This window comes from Oryzias latipes, chromosome 6, assembly GCF_002234675.1.
Source record: "Oryzias latipes chromosome 6, ASM223467v1".
Lineage (NCBI taxonomy): Eukaryota > Metazoa > Chordata > Actinopteri > Beloniformes > Adrianichthyidae > Oryzias > Oryzias latipes.
In genome coordinates, this window is record NC_019864.2 from 14,931,262 (window position 1) to 14,949,893 (window position 18,632).

The window sequence follows — 18,632 nt, forward strand, 5'->3', positions numbered from 1 at the left end:
ACATGTAAACAGAAAGGTTGAGTTGTCCTGTCCACAACTGAAGAATTAAATTTCTAATGAACTACTGCCACTCTGCAGAAACTATGTCCTAGAAAACTACACAGTTTAAAATTTTTGGCTAAAAACAACATAATAAAAGACCACTGGAAATGCTTTTACAACAGATCAAAACATGATCGGAGAGGGGCCAAACACATTGTTTAGTCATTCTCTTGCAGTAGAAGAACATGATCATTAAGATGTATGGTGGTAGGAGCATCGCAGGGCCCTTCTATTTAACAGACACTGCTAAAAGTAAAACTTAAGTAAAACTTAGAAAGTGCACTCCACGGGCTGTTTTGTCTTGACTCACCACTTTTTATCTCGTATGTTTTGTTGTTACACTCGAGTCCCCCTTAATGAGGGCAGACCCGTTGTACCAAAGCGGGCAAAACACAAACACCTACCGCCGTCTCCTGCTGCTTTCCAACAGCGAGGCAGAGCCCAGACCACCAATCCTCTTGTCAGTGCCCATAAATCTCTTCCCCATGACTGCATGGGGGAAACTGTAACTAAGTAGTTAAAACCCAAAGCATCTGCAAGTGAAGATGCTGAGAAAGCTGTATAGATTCTTTCAGAGCATTATCTGATGAGCAGCAAAAATTGGAATCAGTTTAGGTCCAAAATGACCCAGACAAGTAGAATCACTTTTATTTGTTTTTATTCCCAAAAGTCCCTGGTTACCACAGTGATGGAGGCATGCTTTTTTTTTTTTGCTGAAACAACAAACTTGTAGATTTATCTCTTCTTTCTGACACATAAGAAATCCAAACTAAGTTCGTTTTCATAAACAAACAAAAGAACTCACTTCACCAGGTGAAAATTACTTAATCCTTTGGATGCCTGAGTTTATTTCCAGATTAAAAAAATGTACATATTTTTGTTTTCACATACACATTCAATTTATTTAATTTTGGAGCAGAAGTGGTTTTAAGCATTTTTGAATCAGCGTCAAAAGGGTGAAAAAAGGGAAACCAAGTCAACGCCAATATAAAAGTAGCATTTTGTGGTTTCTAAAAATTAAAAGCACCCTGACTCTCAGTATGTGTACTAAATCAAAATTTTGGAACACTGTAAGAAGTATAGATTGAATAACTTAAATGTGTTTATTCAAAGTTAGGAAAGAATGAAATGTGGAAAATCTGATATTTTTAAAACTTAATCTCAAGTTTAGCTCCAGGCATGTACTTTTATAAAATGTTCAGTGTACTTAATATACATTTATTGAAGGTAGAATATTGCAAATGTAAATCTACCTGTTTTTCTGTGATAGAGGAACAGTAACACCCTGTGTACAATAAAGCTTTTTAGTGATTTTTTTTATTATTATTTATGAATAGATTTGGACTTCACACATTAATCCCTTTTGGATGACTCCTCCTGGGAAATTGGATTTCCAGCAGTTTAAATACAGACAACAGAGATAGCACACATTTGCAAAAAAAAAGGAAATAAACACCAAAAAAAGCATTTTAAATCATCCTCTCTCTCTTAGTGGGAAGTTGTATAGTTAAATTGTTCTGAATTGAACTTACTTTTTTTTATGCAGCCATCTCAGGACTCTTCCTTAGTCTGTAATCTTTTAAATGAATACTCATTTAATACAGTATAAGAAAGGGGAGATAAACATTATTGTACTCAATAATTCTTCCTTTGTAAATGTATAGCCACAGTGCCAAAAATATGTTAACCCAAGTCCAGGACTAAACATCTACATTTTTTCAGTTGGCAAGTTCACATTTGTGTGACTGATTGTCCACACACGCCTAACGAACACAGAGGCATGATTCAGCATTGCATATTTGAGTTGTATTGAGGTAGCACTGTTTCAGTGTTCATTCGCCCACAGCCTGAGGTCAGTTTTGATATATTCTATGCATTAAAAAACAAACACAGAAATATATAGAATGAGTTAGAGAAGTCTGAAAACATAAGAACATTGCAGAATGGAATGCCAGTTTGAGGTAAATGTTGTTTCACTTCAAGCTATTTACATAGTTTCTTGCATAAATATAGCATCTCACTTTTGGATTTACAAGTGAGACTTAACACAGCAAAAAAAAGTTAGAAATGCCCAAACAAAGGATTAAATAATAAAAAGTTAAATAAAACCACATTTAAGTGACCTTAATGTCCTTTTTAGGAATAATTCCAATAGACTAATAGCATGCATATTTTCTGAAATTACCTACAAAAAGTATAAACTAGACTTTCATGACAGAATGAAATAAAAAAACAAAACTCCATAAAGTGATGATGCTAATCCAAGACTTTTTGACTTTCCTGCATTTTGGCAATCAAGTTTCTCTTCTGATAATAGCAGAACGTCTGCTATAGAAATGCAGAAAAAGTCCAAAAAGACTCAGCTCTGATTTTTTTTGACCAACAGACAAATCACACTCACTCACAAAAAGCAAAACCGATTAATTAGAACTCCTCTAACAGGCACTAGTGGAAACAGATCTAAACCTACATTACAGTCAATCTGGCTGATTAAAGGTGAAACCCCAGTGTGCTCATGACTTGAAAAAGTTTTGATAAATCGTCTCAGAATAGAATGGAAAACTCTCATGATGTGCTTACAGAGTTCTTGCAGATTAGAAGGTTATAACTTAGTTTAAATGTAAAAGCTTTAGTTTGGGCCCTTTGAAGAGGTGGAAGATGAAGAAGAGGGACTGTGTGAGGAGGGTAGAGCACTGAACCCACTCGCTCCTGCTGCAGTCAGGGTCTGAGACGGACCAGGAGCAGCCGACTTCTGAGCAAACAAAGTACCTAAAGCACACAAAAGAATACAGATGAATTCTACTGTATTTTGCATATCAGGAAGTAATATACCGGTAAATGTTTTACCCCAGACTGGCTGAATGAATTACAAAAAGATGTAAAAAAAAAAGAAAGATCAAATCTCACCTGAGTAAATGGTGCCATTGACCTCTACAGATACGCTGATGCTGGCTGGTCCATCAGTAGAGATGCTTAGAGACAAATCCTGTTTTTTTTCTGTGACTATACATTATAAATCCACATTATTAGTCGACTGTTACCTTTCAGAAAGAATTAGGATTAATGAGAGGGGAAGGGTCTCACCATGGCCATTGTTGAGTTTGAGGTTCATGGGGCTGAAATGAGACGCCATAGCCAGCAGGTTTTGCTGGAGCGCCTGCTGCATGAGGCGCTGCTGATCTTCTGCCAGTCGCATGATTTTCTTCTTTGGACCATCGGCTGTTGCTGCTCCAGCCGCTGCGCGATCCAAACGCTCTCTGAGATGCTCCAGTGTGGCGGCTTGGGCCAGCTGCTGCTGCCCAAGAGCAGCAGGTAACCTGGGTACTACAGGAGTTAGGGTCTCCTCTGTAATAAACAAGACAAACAAATGAAAAAAGGACAAACCATTCAGCAGGGAATTCACTTTTGTTCAGAAAAGTTAATGACAACACATGTTGATGGAGGGATAACGGTGCTTGCACCTGTGTTTCTTTTTAAATTTGGACTTCCAGATGCACTTAGGCCATTATGCATAGTTGGGTTGGCTTGAATGGAGGGAGAGGGGAGCAGAGCGGATCCTGAGGTGGGGGAGTAGCGGTAAAGGCTGTTGGTGTAACCGGGGCGCCGGCCCTCCCTGCGGTTGCTGTCAATGGCTGCCTGAAGCTCACCAGGAGAACTCAAAGCCTTCTTCTCACACTCAAATGGGTACAAATATTTCATATACCTGGATGGGAAAGAACAAAATTCTTGTGTTAAAAAGAAAAAAAAAGAAAAAACCTTCAAAATTTGAAGCTTAGATTGTCAAGGGATCAATTCTACATCAAAACAATAACAGTAAATAGATTATTTTTATATATACTTTTGGTAAAGACAAAATGAATTAAAAAATAACCTAAACCAAGAACTTTTCCTATTTGCACTGGTGGTTCATGGTTTCATTTCTGTAGCATGCCATTATCTGCACAATTAAACATATGAGAACTGATTTTTGTCAATAAAGCAATAACACCTCATAGACACTGAACACTGTGTGTTATTTACTGTATATGTGTGACATTTAGTATCTGTTGTTTTTATCATTATGTTGTTCTGAGCCATGGTAACGAATCAATTTCCCCACCGTGGGATCAATTAAAGTTATTACTTTGAATCAGAACTGCAAAACAAATCCAATGAAAAACGACTAAGGAAGGAGAGATTACACCTGAAGCAACAGATCAGTTAAAGTCAGACCTTTGTCAGTCTCAACTGTTGTTGTAAAGGTTTTCATGAAGATTAAAAAAAGTTCAACTGAAGCTGTTGTAAAAAAAATAAAAATGAAATAAAAAGTAAAACAAAACCTTTTTGCTAATTAAAATTTTGTAAAAATAGTAACTTTTCTTTTTCATTTTTATTAGCTTTTGGTGATTAAATTGTGATAACTGACCTAATTTTACAGTCCAAAAGGTTTCAAGATTTTGTTTCTCAAACTACATAAAGTTATAAACGTTTGCTGGAGTCATTACTTTCACAATAACAGTTTTAAACTGTGAAAACCATTTTTTTGTTCTAAAAAGCTGGTGATTTTATTCTTGCTAACTGTAATGTAAATTACTTGACAGCTTAAGAGACCATAGTTAAAATCTGACACATTACAATGTTAAGTCTTATATATTTCCACAACAAAATGTAGACAGGTTTAAACACTTTTTATTTCCCACAAACCGCAGAAATACCTACTGAGTGCGGAGGGTGAAGGCGGCGCTGGTGATGGACGTCGGTAGATTGAGACCTTTGGTGATCTCCCGCCATATTTTCTTGTTAATAACTTCAACCAGTCCTCCTTTCTCTGTTACAAGCTTGAAAAGCTTGTACAAATCCAAGACCTGTTTTGCCATAATGGGAATACGATTGACAGGAGTGCCTGGAAACATGGAAAAAAGAAAAGTCAGTCCATTTGTAAATCAGTCTTATTTAAGTGTGGTCTCATTTGAGCGCTAAAAACAAGTAGCCTCATTAAAGAAGTAAAGAATGAGAACATTTTCTGATTAAGCCACCATAAGGCTTAAAGTCAGAGTAAGGTAATGGGGGTCAATTAAGCCAATTTCAGGTGAATGGGGGCGGGGGTAATTCTGCAGCAGAAGTTTTTTTGCTACATTGATCTGAGTGCAGGGGGAGGGTGACGGCAGAGCTAACAATGTCTGCCAGTCACAGGGCTGACACCTAACCCCTTCCAATCCTGATTTGGAGAAAAGCCAATTAATGAAGCAGACTAAAAAGCAGCTGAAGAAATAAGATTACTTTGTACTTAAGATCAACACATGGCTGGAAGCTGCACGTGAAATGTTGAAGGCCGAGAAGTTTGCTCACATTTTTAAGGGCCATCAGCGGTGCTCACTTCAAACTCCACGTTTTTGCACTTATCGTTTAAAAAACTTTAGGTTCATGTGGCTAGAGGGGTCTTAAATAAGAATCTGACAACAGACCTTCTATAAAAATGTTTTTAAAGACCCACTCTGAGGAAAACTGTGTATTTGGTGTTTTCAACATGTTCTTGTGCCATTTTTCTGATGATGGTGGACATATATTTAAAAAAGGTTTTAAATTAGTTTTTAAATGCTGCAGTTAGGAGCAGACGGGAAAAAAAAGGCAGTTTGAAAAAGCTTGTAGTTGATGTAGAAAGTATAAGCTTCATGCATCCACTTCCTGACAAATAGATCCATGAACGTCTTTTTTATCCTCATCTGAGCTGACAATTGGCTCAAAAGTGTACAGCTGGACATCTCCAATATTGCTCGCCAGTTTTGTTGCACCAGTTATTTTAGGTTGAGGCTGTAAGCTAATGGGAGAGTGTGTAAACAGCTCTCAGTTATGGGTGATAGGAAAGGGGAGAGGGGTTGCTCCGCGCCAATGGTCCTGCCCAAAAGGTGAATTTGTAATGAGCTACTACTGCCACTCTGCAGAAATGAAGTCCTAGAGAACAACACAGGTCTTTTGATTCTGGCTTAAACCTGGATAATCATGATCAAAGGACCACTGGGAACGCTTTTTGCAATAGATCCAAACATGATTGGACTTTAAAAAAGACAGAAATAAAAAGATTTGACAAAAACTGAAAAATTACAAATCAAAACGATTTAGAAAAAACAAAAAACAATAATATTTTACCCCGTTTCTGCATAAAAACAAAGAGTTCATCCAGAAAGCCCTTCCGCAGTGGGTCAGAATCTAGCTCATAAAGCTGCAAGTAGAAAAAACAATGAGCAGGATTTTAGGGAATCCTCACATGTGGTGATGTGGAGTATTATTTGTCATCCCTCCATGAATCAGGCCTACTAACCTTGGCAAAGTCTCGGGAAGGCTCTCCTCTCAGTTTTCCTCCATCACTGTCCTCAGTCCACACCCCACATCCTCTCTGCACATGTACCAAGACAAAATACAAACATTTATCAACAGTTTGACTAAAAATATGAACTTATGTTTCCTTAAGATCCTCCTCAAAATGAATTTGCAGTTTCTACAGCCTTCTTAACAATGCTTTACTAGGAACAGTAGGATGACTGTTTGCAGACTTTGCATTTTCTTGTGTTTTCAAAAGGAATTCATGGTGTAAAGCAGTCTGTGGAGGCTTTGCCAACACTTGTTTTCACATAGTATTTGCCTAAAATGCTAAGAAAGGTAGTGAATCTTTGTCATAATTTGAATAAAGAATCACTTCCGAGTAAACTGGGTTCTTGCGTCACTCTACACTCCACTCATCGCTTAAGCCTCACTCTAACCCAATTGCTAAATACCCCACTTTTTTTCTCAGCCAATCAAAATTGTATTTCTGCTTTAAAAGTCATGGACATTTATCTCTCTACATTCTAGATGGTTTTGCCTTCCCTCCTCCACCCCGTCCTCCACCTGTAACGATACTTTGTCTCATATTGGTCCTTTACCACCATCCGGCTCTGGGGTTTACTCATCAATGATCCGAGCTTCTTCCACCAGCATACCAGACGTCATCAGCCCACAGCCAAACCTCCAAACTTACACATCTGTTGTTTCACAATTAAATCTTTATTTTATTTGCATTCCTAAGCTCTCTCCTGATTGAAATAACTGTTTCGTGAACACACAATTTAGATACTGTACACCCACAATCTACACTCACACTTTCCAAAAACCACCGTATCACCTCAGAAAAAAATTCTCTACAATGACTATCTTTTTGATGCAATTTTCTTTCAAGATGTGTTGGGTTTGACCAGTACACTGCTGAAAATATAAAAAGTGTTCATTCAGACTGGAAAATTCTGTTGGTCTGGACCCAGTTTGCTAAATTTGGTCCAGATCCTGTCCTGAACCTTGCATTTGGTCTGTATTCAGACTCCAGTCAAGGGGACTTCCCTGTTCCGGACTAACGCTTGTAAACAAAACCACATACCTAAAGATCTCTTCCCTCATTGGTCAGGAATTACGGGGGCAGGGCAAAGGCAGAATTTATAGAAGTCATGTGCTTTTTGTTCATTCAAAGTTTAGATTTCACTTGCACGTTTTTAACATCTGTATCAAAGTCAGGCTCAACACGCTTTTTTTACTTGCTTCTTTGGTGCGATTGATGCATGCTGCAGAGTGGTGACTGGCAAGAAGACAGCTTAGGAGGTACGCTGATGAGTGTTTCTGACATATAGATTGTCGGGAAAACAGTCAGAAGCCCTTTGTATTAGATTAAAAGTGGTTTTGACGAGTCTGAATTCATCCGATCACATTTCAATGAGTTACTGTGTTATGGCATTATTTTTAAGAGAATTCTGTTCAGGAATTACAAGGTAGCTTTTACGATGATGTCACAGCAGCGCCTGTAGGGCGAATGCCCGGTAACAAGACACACAAAAGCATGCAAGAAGGTTTCCAGCTGTGTTAAAATAAACGTGACATATGAAAAATTTCCGACCCTTTTCTCTGTTTGGTAACAACAACAATGGTTGCTTTATATTTGTCTGTGGCTCATCTGTTGCTACATTCCTACTCTGTTTACGTCGGCTACGGTGGCCATTTTGGTCCAGTTGCTCCACTCCAGGAAGTGATTGTATTCAGACTGAGGAATCTCAGAGCGAACAGAAACCCAGTCCGATTGGAAACGAACCAAGACCTCCTCCAAAGATGGTCCCGGACCAGGCCCCACTTGGGTGTATTCTGAAAATTTGTTCCAGATTATTAGGGAAAACAAACTCTGGTTCACTTTAAGGGGACCAGATGTGTCCAGTCTGAATACACGCTAAAGCCACTGTCTTTGGTTTTGACCAATTGTGTAACTTTATGCTTTAAATTTCAAATAATGAAGTTATAGCTAGATGTGCCACATTGAACCTTGAAGTAAACTGTAGATAATTGTGCGGTTTTAGGAGAAACATTTGTGTACATGAACAAATCTCCAAGTAATTAAAAAATGCAAATTGTTTAAAGCAAATAAAAAATCCTAAGTAAATAGTATCCATGTGTACTGACACAGAAATACAAAAGTATTGTATACTGCATTAAAAATCAAGCATATCTAAATACTCTGTGATAGACCCCCTCCTCCAAACTCAAACAACATGAGAGCACTCCAATTACCAGGATGTCACTAAAGGGTTAGAAGATTGTGGAGGGTTTTTGAGAGACAAGGGGAGTTGGGGGCAAATGCAACAATGCGGAAATGCCTCGGAGGTCATCGTCCTGGAAAAAGTTTTAAAACTACATGATAAATGTAGGCGTGAAGAAGCAAAGAAAGCAAAGAAAGTGTCAAATAGTCTCCTATCAATACCATTAATTTGAGTGTTGTTTCTGTAAAGAGTCACTGACATGACCCCAACCTGTCACCTCTATGACCTTAAGGGGATAATGGGAGAATAAAAACACTTGATTTTTTTTTTTTACACATCAAATAACAAAAACATTCACTTCTCCAAATGTCTGAATTTGCATAACTTGTATGTTTTAAAATAATAATGAAAATATTGGCCTTTAAATAAGTATTTGTACTGACTTGTGTTTGTTGTAGCAACACAGAGAGTGGGATATGAAAACCTGAAGATTTGCCTGTTTCTAAACTGCAACTCTGCACATGTTTATGGTGAAAACGACAATCCAACGGCCATCGCTAACAATTAGCAGCTGCATCAACGTAATAAACACTGGCCCTCTTTAAATGTAGACCCACATTCCCCTCTTTGATGCTGGTTCCCCTTACCAAGACCTTTTGAGGCAGATGGTCACCCTCCTCCTTGTTTACAGAAGATTTTCTCATTAATGTCACCAAGTCCTGGTGATTTAAGGAGATATCATTTGAACTGGGGAAGCATTTCCAAACATCAGATGTACATTCTTAAGCAGCACTAAAAAAAAAGTTGCCCTTTTGTAGTCATTGCAAAAGGTAAAAGCTGGGGGGGGGGGCTTCTAGCAGAAATCCCATCGGAGGTGGATAAACATCAGTCTTTTGACCATCCGATGGAAATAAAACCCTCCCCCCCTTCTTTATTGATAAGCCACTGAGACATGCTGTGGATCTATTAACAAAGAGCTTTCAGTTAATTGCTCAGAGCTCTCACACATCCTGGCTTGGGAATCCAGATTCAGCATGTAGGTCGAAAAAAAAAAAGGCTCCTTTGTTTGGTTAAAAGCAAACATTTTGCCACGTTTTGTATTTATTTGAACTGGAATTAAAACTTTACTGCGTTTTAAAATAGAGTCCATAGAGTCCATTCAAACAGAGAAACACATTTAAGTTATCGCGTGTTCTCAGACCAATTTGTTTGTCTAATGAGCTTCATTAAAATCACAGTTTCTCCTGCAGGACAAAAGTGAATAGTAACCCTTCTCAATGAACTCAAGAAGAAGAAGGGGCTTTTATTTTATTTATTTTCCTTTGATTATTTTTTGATTCGAATTAACTTTTTAAGTCTTTTATCAGCCCAGAAGTCAAGATCATTTATCTGGACCCCTGCCGGGCTGTGGGCTGGGATCATCCGGAGGGGGTGGGATTCTGGGTTAAGGGCCTCCAGTGAGAGCGCCACACAGGCTGTGGAGCATGAAAAGCATGTCAGCATCTTGAGAGATAATTCAATAAAAAGAGCTGAACAAAAGAATCCGCTAAAGACGCCGGAGCTGAGAGAATTAAAGGGAGCCGTTTCAGCTGGGTGCTGGTCTCCTTAGAAGCAGTGCAGTCTGCGCAGCCTAGCCTGTCTGATGATGAACGGCTTTTTATTACTGCGGCAAAAAATAGCCACATTCACGCCACTATTATTCCTACTTGCCTACAGGTTTAACCAACGAATATCACAAGATACTACAACAGCTAATCAAATGTGTTTAAAGAAAACAAAAAAAAAGGCTTTGTAAATTCAGTTTTTACAAAGTATTTTGCACTTTAAACGACTACAAAAGATGAAGGAAACACCTTGTCTCCCCTTTCTCACAAAAAAGCAATTTTCCCAGCAGTCCTGACAGTTGATGCTTTAATTAAACATGATTAATGCTCCCCGTTTGGTGATCTGGCCTGTTGAAAGTAAACATTCCCACTGCAGCAGCTTTAAAATGTATTGATTGCATGTAGTGAAATTAAGCTGCCATTTAGCGTTGCTAAGAAACGGCTAAATTATGCAAAGCAATTCAATGAGCTACAGTGAAACATCAAGAATAGAGATGCTGGAGCTCTGTGGTGGTTCCTGGTGAACATTAAGCTCTTCCACCAATAAATGAAGGGAACATATTTGAGATTTACTATTTTTGGAGTGAACTACTAAATAAAACAAAAAAGACTATCAGCTAAAAAGGACATTCTGATCTAATGAAACAAAGTAAACTTTATACGTAGCTTTTTACATGCTGGGATGCACCAACCCAGCTGTCCCTTTCACCCACAGCCCTCATTAATCATAATGCATTACACTGACATGGGGCCTTTGTAGGGGGAACATAAACACAGAAGAACCAATCAAGAGAAGGATGAGGAAAAAGGTTGGCTGGTTCTCCACTCCTTTAGTGGGAGACTAAAACCATGAACACAAATTTAGAGTTCTTATTTTTTCTTGTTGAAATGAGCTCACAGAGCTGTGGCCACAAATAAACCACCTGAGGCCATTTCATTAATGCTCTGTTCTCATTTCCACTCCTCTGGCATACTGGCTTCTTTTGCAGTTAGAACTGGAGACCAGCCAAAAACGATTTACCCAGCCTGCAGCAAAAACGTTGTTTTTTTTTTATTCCCTCGCTCAAAAGTATGGGACACGAGGACAAGGGAGGCACAAGATCTCTGGCCATGTCAGTAATTAAGCTTTATCAGCAGCCGGGCATGGTGCCAAACGGACACACTCCTTCCTCTCTGTGTGAAAAAACTGGTTAGATGTCAGCCGGGCTCTCAACAGGAGGAAGTCAACAATTAAAGAAGACGGGGATGCTGGAATCAGAATGAGCAGCTGCAAGCGTTTGTCTTCTGTTGGTGGAGATGATTCTAACAGTGAGATACTGCAGTTCTATTTGGGTTTATGAAAGTTAAAGCTACCTGTTTGTAAGGCTCATCGTAGCTCCATTCAGCAAAGCCGCTGGGGGAAGTGAAGGAGTGTTGACCAACGGGAGAAGACGACAAGTTCTTCTCCTCTTGCTCCTGTTTGACGGCTGAAGGTGGAGACGTGGAGTTCTGCTCCACAGCTTTTGGCTGTAAACATCCAGAATAAGGCTGGAAGCTTGAAATCTGCTGGAGCTGTAGCTTCTTGGCCTCATCTCCCTCCTCTTCCTCGTTCTCCTCAGGCACCAACACCTCCTGTTCCTCCTCATCTGAGACTTCATCGTCTTCTTTGGAATCCATTCTTCTCAAGCCGCTGCTCAAAATTTGAGGGGGCGACTGATAAATCCTTCCGCCAGCCGTCCCAAACAAGTCTGGTCTGAACCAGGAGGTGCCAGCCGCAGCAGCTTTTTGAGCAAACTGAAGCTGAAGATGTTTCTCCTGCAGGTTCATCTCCATTTTGGCTTCTTGTTGTCTTTGAAGCTGCTCCATCACTGCTTCTAGCTTCACCCCTGCAGGACTCACTTCCTCTGATAAGCTCGACTGTGGAGAAAAGTTCCAAAATCACCAAAACTTACAAAAAAAACCCCAAACATTTCACAAAATATGAAAAAAATAAACATAATAAAATCAAACATGTACGTATGTAAACATTACGTTTTTCATTATGGCAGAAAGCCGGCTTATTGCCTAAATAAATAAATGTTTAGAAGCAAGACAACTGTTTTCTTTTAAGCAGCATATTTTGGACTGTACTGTTTACCGTAACTTCTTTCCAAACAGAAAGCCGCTGAAAGCCTGCACCACTTCATTAAAACATGTAGATTTGATCAGAAACTACAGGCTCCACATTCATCCTCAGCCGCTTTGTTACGGTTACAAACACGAGCACCGGCGCGCTCCGCCACTCACCGTCTGTGGCCTGGAGTAATTCATCCTCGCCAACAGGTCCCGGTTACTTTTCCCCCGCTTTCCTCCGGCAGAAACAAACGCAAGTTTCTTCCGAAACCCCCGCAGAGTGGGAGGCTGGGGAGGTCGGAGCTGGAGGAGGGGGGGACTAAAGCTGCGTGTGCGTTTCCTCCCTGGCCACTGCGCATGGAAACTCAAACATCTTTGATTGTCTTTAGCTGGCTGACCCCCTCACCCACAGCTTGAAGAGAATGAAGGGCCCGCCCCGTGCGTAAAAATCGCTTTTCTCCCCTCCCCGTCTTCTTTTTTTTTGACAATTCTCACGTTTTACAAAGAATCTCCACGCAACCCCAGTCTGCATTTTTATTTCTGATCGACATTTATATTTTTGCGTAACCACTGTCACCAAAATGGGTGTAATGACCGTCTGCAGTGCTTCTATTCTGGACACAAAAAAAGGAACTATGACTGAGATAACTCTCTCTCTGCTTGCTTGAGAATGAGTAGATATGGTTCCTCCCACCAACCTATAAAAAGCTCCAGGCAGATGCTGCTGCTGACACCGACTGATTGATTACAGGAAACAAGCAAATTGTCTCAGTCCAACAATTAAACCAAGCTTTGGAAAAGGAAACGTTAAACTGGAAACACACAAAAAACACAGATAAAAATGTTGTTGTGATGCTTTGCAAACATCTCTTTCCTAAATGTCTTTTTTTTTTTTTTTTTGCATAGGATGGATGTAAATAAGAGCTGGGAAGTAAAAGCAAGGGAAAAAGCACATTTTATTTTCATATTAATTGTTTTTCTATATTAATAAATGTACATTGGTAAAATTTTTTAAACTGAAGATTTAAAAAAAACAATTAACCTTTGAATATTTGTAACCCTATACTTTTTAAATTAAAAAAATGAAGGATTTAAAAATCCTAATTATTATAAATGTTTTATTCGAAACTGAAACTTTAGATGATGTATTTTGTTTAAAATACTAAACTGTGGATCGTGCTTGTATAAAACCACTATCAGCTGCAAAAATGTGAAAAGGTTTAGTTTATTTTGAAATGATTCATCCCTTCTATTTTTACATTTTCTCTTAATTCATTGAGGCTTTCGGTCATTTAAAGGTCTCAGAATTTCAATTAACTTGAGGTTTAGACAAGTTTAGTGAAATTTTCAATTTTAGTGTTTTTTTTTGTTGATATCCTGGCGTGCTGGACTTATTGTTCTGATTCATGACAGACTTAAGACCCGTTCTTTTAAACTTTTGTTAGAGACAGCTGGGATGTGGTCCTACCAGGAATGGGCAGGTAAATAAGCTGGATGCCTTTAAGAGCAAGGTTTCCTGTTATTTAATTAAAGAAAGTGCTATCTTTTCACCATTTCTTAGAAAATATAACACCTGATGCTGATTCAGCTCTAAATTTATCATGCAAGTTGTTCCGAGTTCACTTTGTAAACCTAAGTTTTGCCCGGTTTTTTGGATCTAAAAATGTTTTCTTTCTCCAACATTTAAAAACTAATTGTTCAGCTTTTTTCCAACTATGCTATAATAAATTTGACATACACCTTCCACAACCCAAGACATATTGCATAAGACAATGGTTCTTAGCATTTGTACGGTCATCTTAATCCTTCCCTTTAACCAATGCACAACAATTCTTACAGTGTTGGTGCTTATCTTGCTAAAATGAGTTGTGGTAATCAAAATGTTTAGAAATTCAATAATCAATAAGTTTCAGTCTTAATATACTAATTAATATATTCACTTTTGTAACAACGGTTAAATTATCTTTTAAATACAACTTTTTACTGCAATTAAACCATGAAGTGAAGTTAGTAAATCTTTCACCTTTCAATTTTAGCATTTTTGTTAAAATCCATTATTTACAGTAGAGCATTTTTATAATACAAAACAAATGGAAATGGAACAAGTTTATTTTACCAGCAGGTAATTCCCCTGAAATGCAAATGCAAACAAAAATGTATCAGTTTAACGATTGTAACATTCATGAGACAAGGCTGCCCCCTTCTGGCCAGATGGAGTCCTGCACATCCAGACAGCTGTTTTTAAAACAGAACAACATTGGAAACATCTTTCAGTATTTCTCCAAAAAGGTCCTGAAGCTGTCAAAATAAGAAAAACATTTCGATATACATTTGACACTTAAAGATACATATCCTTTATTATGTTCATCCATATTTTACAGATCAAAAGAACCTAATAAAGGCCAAATAATATACCACACTTTGATGAGGCAAACATGTAAATACAAGAAATGTGTCCTGGGTAAAGCACTCTGCTGGGAGACCTGAAAGAAATGAAGACAGAGTTTGCTTCTAACAAATATGAGAGATGAATACCTTGCTTATTATGAAATAAAAATCACAGTACATACTCAGTCCACTACACTTTGTCAATGCCAAGTTCCTCTGGTGTAGAAATGCCGAGCTCGTCTAATGTAGGCTTCAGCTCCTGGATCACGTATGGATAGATCTCCTTATGAGGGCCGGCTTTGTCCTGAGGAACAAAAGCATAATGACAGACACAAACCTGATAGGAGGCAGAGTTTGCTTAGGGGCCCAATTCTCACCTTCACAGCTTCCAAAATTCGGATTGCGCTGGCCAAATCATTTAACCTGCGACAGGCTCTCAGCGCCGCCTCGAGAATCTTTGGCTCAGGAACGAGGTCGTATCCGATTAAAGTATTCATCCCTGAAACACAGGTAAACCTTTTTTATTTTGGCAGAAATTGTTTTTTTAAATAAAAAAAAGATTATTATAAATTTAACCACGCTCCAAACGAAGAAACGATTCCACCTTCAGTTTGTAATACACAAAATTATAATAAACCACATTTTTCTGTTTAGAGAGGGTTGCTTTTCCTTTTAGTCACATTTACAAAGAGTAATTATTAAGCAGCGTGCATTAGATCAACTATTTACTACCTAAAAATGCAAATTAAAACACAGCTGTAACAGAAAAAATGACAGACAGTTCCTCTTTCATAACAAACATCATGAGCAGCAAATGGATCCAAAAATGAAACATTGAAAATTAATATTATATAATTGTTATGCTTTGACCAAAAATTTCAGTAAACCCTTCTGTATGAATTGTTAGCATGGTATTTGTTTAATTGAAAAAGAAAAGCTAAAACAAATGTTTTGCCTGCCGTTGAGCTTTTTGCTGATATTTCTACTTTTCACTTCTGTCTTCTTCACCCAGTTTTTGTTTAAAAACTGACCTGAGATAAAAAAAATATTTTTACATTGACTACCTTTTTTCAATTCAATTATGTATTTTACAGCAGCCCGAAAGCATAAAGTGTGGACTTTAATGCCTGGGTTAAGCTTTAATAGGAACCATCAACATACACAGGGCTTTCTTGGACAGAAGTTGCGACATCTTCATGAAATCTTAAATTATTAGGAATGTTCTTTTTTCTTGGAATCAACTGGCAAAATAATTAAAAATACTGTTGTGCTAAACAAGAACCTATAAATTAAAACAAAAAACAGAGTTTTGGTTAACCGCACATAATGTCAGGAAAACAATAATTCAATTCAATGTTATTGCCTCAACAGGCTTCACACCAATAATTCTACAGAAACAGTCATTAAATATGAACAATAGCTAATTGTTAAGCTAAACTAAACACAAACCCTGGACATCGCTGTCCTTAGATCCTCCTTCAACACTATTGAATAAACCTTCATTAAATGATTTGCTTTTGTTCATTATAAAATGGGATTCAGATGTACGGCCCAGAGGTTAAAAGCCAGTTTTATCCTGGGAAAAAAATTAATTAAAAATAAATCCTTGCAGAGAAAATGTCGTAGTCGTAGTTTTTCCATTTGAGTTTAATTGAAGATTCAGTGAGATAAAGATGATTGTTGCTGAAACAACTGGTTGTGCAGCCTTTCTGTTTGTGTGTGTGTGTGTGTGGGGGGGGGTACCTGAACACGCTCTAATAAAAGTCATCATGACATTATGGTTTTTGCAGAGATTAAACTTTTCCAGGTGTGGTTTTTAACACAAAGAACATAACACTGGGTTCTAGAACAAAGATTACAGATACAAGTCTTTCACTTTGACAACTCTGAGACTCTGCTCAAGCTTTTGGAAGAAGGTTGAGGATGACCTTCTGCAAGCCAAGACTCCAAAGCTTTGACCAAAAATGGTTCCGATGGATTCGTGAAAGGCCTGTGAGAAAAGTCTCTGCTTTGATTCATTTTATTATTGTTCTGGAAGCAAACAATCTGTTCATGGTAGAGTTTTACGATCATTGGAAAACTGATTTGAAACAAACCGTTTCTCACAAAAACTGTTGCCTCATATCAACTCTTCCTTATGGATCTTAGTCAAAACACTCCAGCTCAGTTTCTTTTGACTGTGCATTTATTCATCCCTTGCATTTCTTTTATAAAAAGAAGGCATAGCAGGTTTTAAAGGACATTAAACTTGAGATGGCTGTGCTGCATTGGTGGAAACATAGTTCTGGGAATAGTCAGTCATCATGAATGTTCCGCACCATAAGCTCCACCCCCAAATGTTCCTCATTCAAAATTACTGCCACTGCAGACAGACAATTTCAAGGGATAAACAGTGCAACCTAAAAGCATGTTTGTTTTCTCTTTCTCTGAAATATTTAAAAATAAAAGGACAAGTGACCTCAAATTTATCACCAACAAAGAGGAGGTTATTTTCATATTTACAAAGTGCAACTATTCTACACATCCTCTGGACTGTTAATTGTTGGATTAGAAAAATAAAACCTAAAATATTAAACTGACTTACTTTACAAAAGTGGTAAAAACATTCTAGCCATGTAACCGTTAATTACATGCCCTTAAGATCACAATAAAAAAAGATATGACTCAGGAGACTTTTCAGGAAGAAGCATGAAGCGTACGTGCAGAGTGCAACGTCGACACCTGTGCATGATCCAGTGCTCACTAGGCACGAACTCACCTTTTCTAAGCTCCCATGCATCAATATCTGGCTTGTTGAAATAAGTGACCCAGCGAGCATCAAACTCCTCATCTGTCTCCTGTTTCCCATGTGAGTAGCACCTAGAGGCCAAAACAGCTGTCCAAAAAAAAAAAAAACAGAAAAAGAAGACTTTTACTGATAGTCTCTGTCTGATGGGAACTGTTGTGTGTTGGCTAAAATAAAACCACTTTTTGGCATAAAAAATCTGCCCTGAAAGGCTCGGATAAAAGATCAATTCCGGGGGGATCATTCCCAATTTCTTCTTTTGACACTTTGACATTGGAGACTAATGCATTATACTTAACCCTACAGTACCCCTCTGTGTGTCCTATTAGTGTCCTAATCGCCTTACAACGGAAAAGAATAGATATATGGGGGGGGGGGGGGGGGGGGGGCAGACACGTTTCTTATTAAAGCTTTGCATTAGTGCGTCCCAATAAGATATTAAGCTATTTCACACTATAGTTATTGACCCAGAGAGTGGATCAATGAATGACCGAAGCTAACATTGTTAGCATGCTAGCAGCGCTATCACCGGGCCCAAGACCCAACTGGGTCATAGCAAGGACACAACAATCATTCAGCGAACGCCTGGTTTATTTTTAGAGAATTAACTCTTTGGCTCATCCGATTAATGGTCGTAATAAATTAATGGTTATCGCTTTCATTCGTTTACCTGCTAACACCTTCAATTTTTTCAGCTCTTTATTGACGAACGTAGATGAATGGATAACCTTAAATTAGAAAGCTAGTTAGCTTAGCAATACTACAGGAACTGCAATGTGCACACCGAAATCTTATTTCCGGTCAAGTTGTGCTCTGAAAATGTACCAAGTTTCGACTTTTAAAATAGTCATAAGGCCTGAAAAAACGTAAATACCTTGGCATCTTGGCTGTGTGCGGGTTAAACTCCGGACACCGGAGACAGAGAGTCGGACGGCGGCTCGAAACATGACGCGGCAAAGACAGCTGCAAGACCCGGCGAGCGAGGAAGGAGCTCACGTTTTTTGGAAGAATCTGGTGCGGACGTGACATCCTGCTGCGCATGCGTAGAATGGACTTTGTGGATTCCTGACCATCATTGGTCAATAGAATAGAACAGAAAAGAATAGAAAACCTTACACCAATTCCAACCAAAAATTAATGGCACAAAATTTACTTTTTAATGTCAGTAAAACAGAATGTAGACATGATAATAGT

The 18,632-nt window shown here is 38.4% G+C and overlaps 2 protein-coding genes across 2 annotated transcripts; both read right to left on the reverse strand.

The window, feature by feature from the left end:
* Nucleotides 1-742: 742 nt before the first annotated feature.
* Nucleotides 743-14,252, reverse strand: LOC101158521 (AT-rich interactive domain-containing protein 3B). The gene is made up of 9 exons (XM_011475984.3): nucleotides 12,440-14,252; nucleotides 11,528-12,070; nucleotides 6,341-6,415; nucleotides 6,169-6,241; nucleotides 4,741-4,924; nucleotides 3,504-3,745; nucleotides 3,127-3,387; nucleotides 2,950-3,045; nucleotides 743-2,811 (listed from the first exon to the last, which is right to left on the reverse strand). Exons 1-9 carry the CDS (start codon nucleotides 12,461-12,463, stop codon nucleotides 2,672-2,674), a joined length of 1,638 nt encoding a protein of 545 aa, XP_011474286.1. The 5' UTR covers nucleotides 12,464-14,252; the 3' UTR covers nucleotides 743-2,671.
* Nucleotides 14,253-14,356: 104 nt separating this feature from the next.
* On the reverse strand, nucleotides 14,357-18,460 carry LOC101170179 (cytochrome c oxidase subunit 5A, mitochondrial). Its single transcript, XM_023955708.1, has 5 exons — nucleotides 18,313-18,460; nucleotides 17,412-17,528; nucleotides 15,031-15,152; nucleotides 14,836-14,957; nucleotides 14,357-14,748 (listed from the first exon to the last, which is right to left on the reverse strand). Exons 1-4 carry the CDS (start codon nucleotides 18,383-18,385, stop codon nucleotides 14,844-14,846), a joined length of 426 nt encoding a protein of 141 aa, XP_023811476.1. The 5' UTR covers nucleotides 18,386-18,460; the 3' UTR covers nucleotides 14,357-14,748; nucleotides 14,836-14,843.
* Between the last annotated feature and the right edge of the window lie 172 nt (nucleotides 18,461-18,632).

Bases quoted from the DNA above. Each gene is read 5' to 3' on its own strand.
- LOC101158521 (XM_011475984.3), bottom strand. From the start codon at position 12,463: ATGAATTACTCCAGGCCACAGACG. The intron at 3,746-4,740 runs GTAGGTATTTCT...TTTCCCATCCAG, and splicing joins GCCTTCACCCTCCGCACTCA to GTATATGAAATATTTGTACC. The intron at 3,046-3,126 runs GTGAGACCCTTC...TATAATGTATAG, and splicing joins CAAACTCAACAATGGCCATG to TCACAGAAAAAAAACAGGAT.
- LOC101170179 (XM_023955708.1), bottom strand. From the start codon at position 18,385: ATGTTTCGAGCCGCCGTCCGACTCTCTGTCTCCGGTGTCCGGAGTTTA. The intron at 17,529-18,312 runs GTATTTACGTTT...TTTTTTGGACAG, and splicing joins CACACAGCCAAGATGCCAAG to CTGTTTTGGCCTCTAGGTGC. The intron at 14,958-15,030 runs GTGAGAATTGGG...TTTGTTCCTCAG, and splicing joins GAATTTTGGAAGCTGTGAAG to GACAAAGCCGGCCCTCATAA.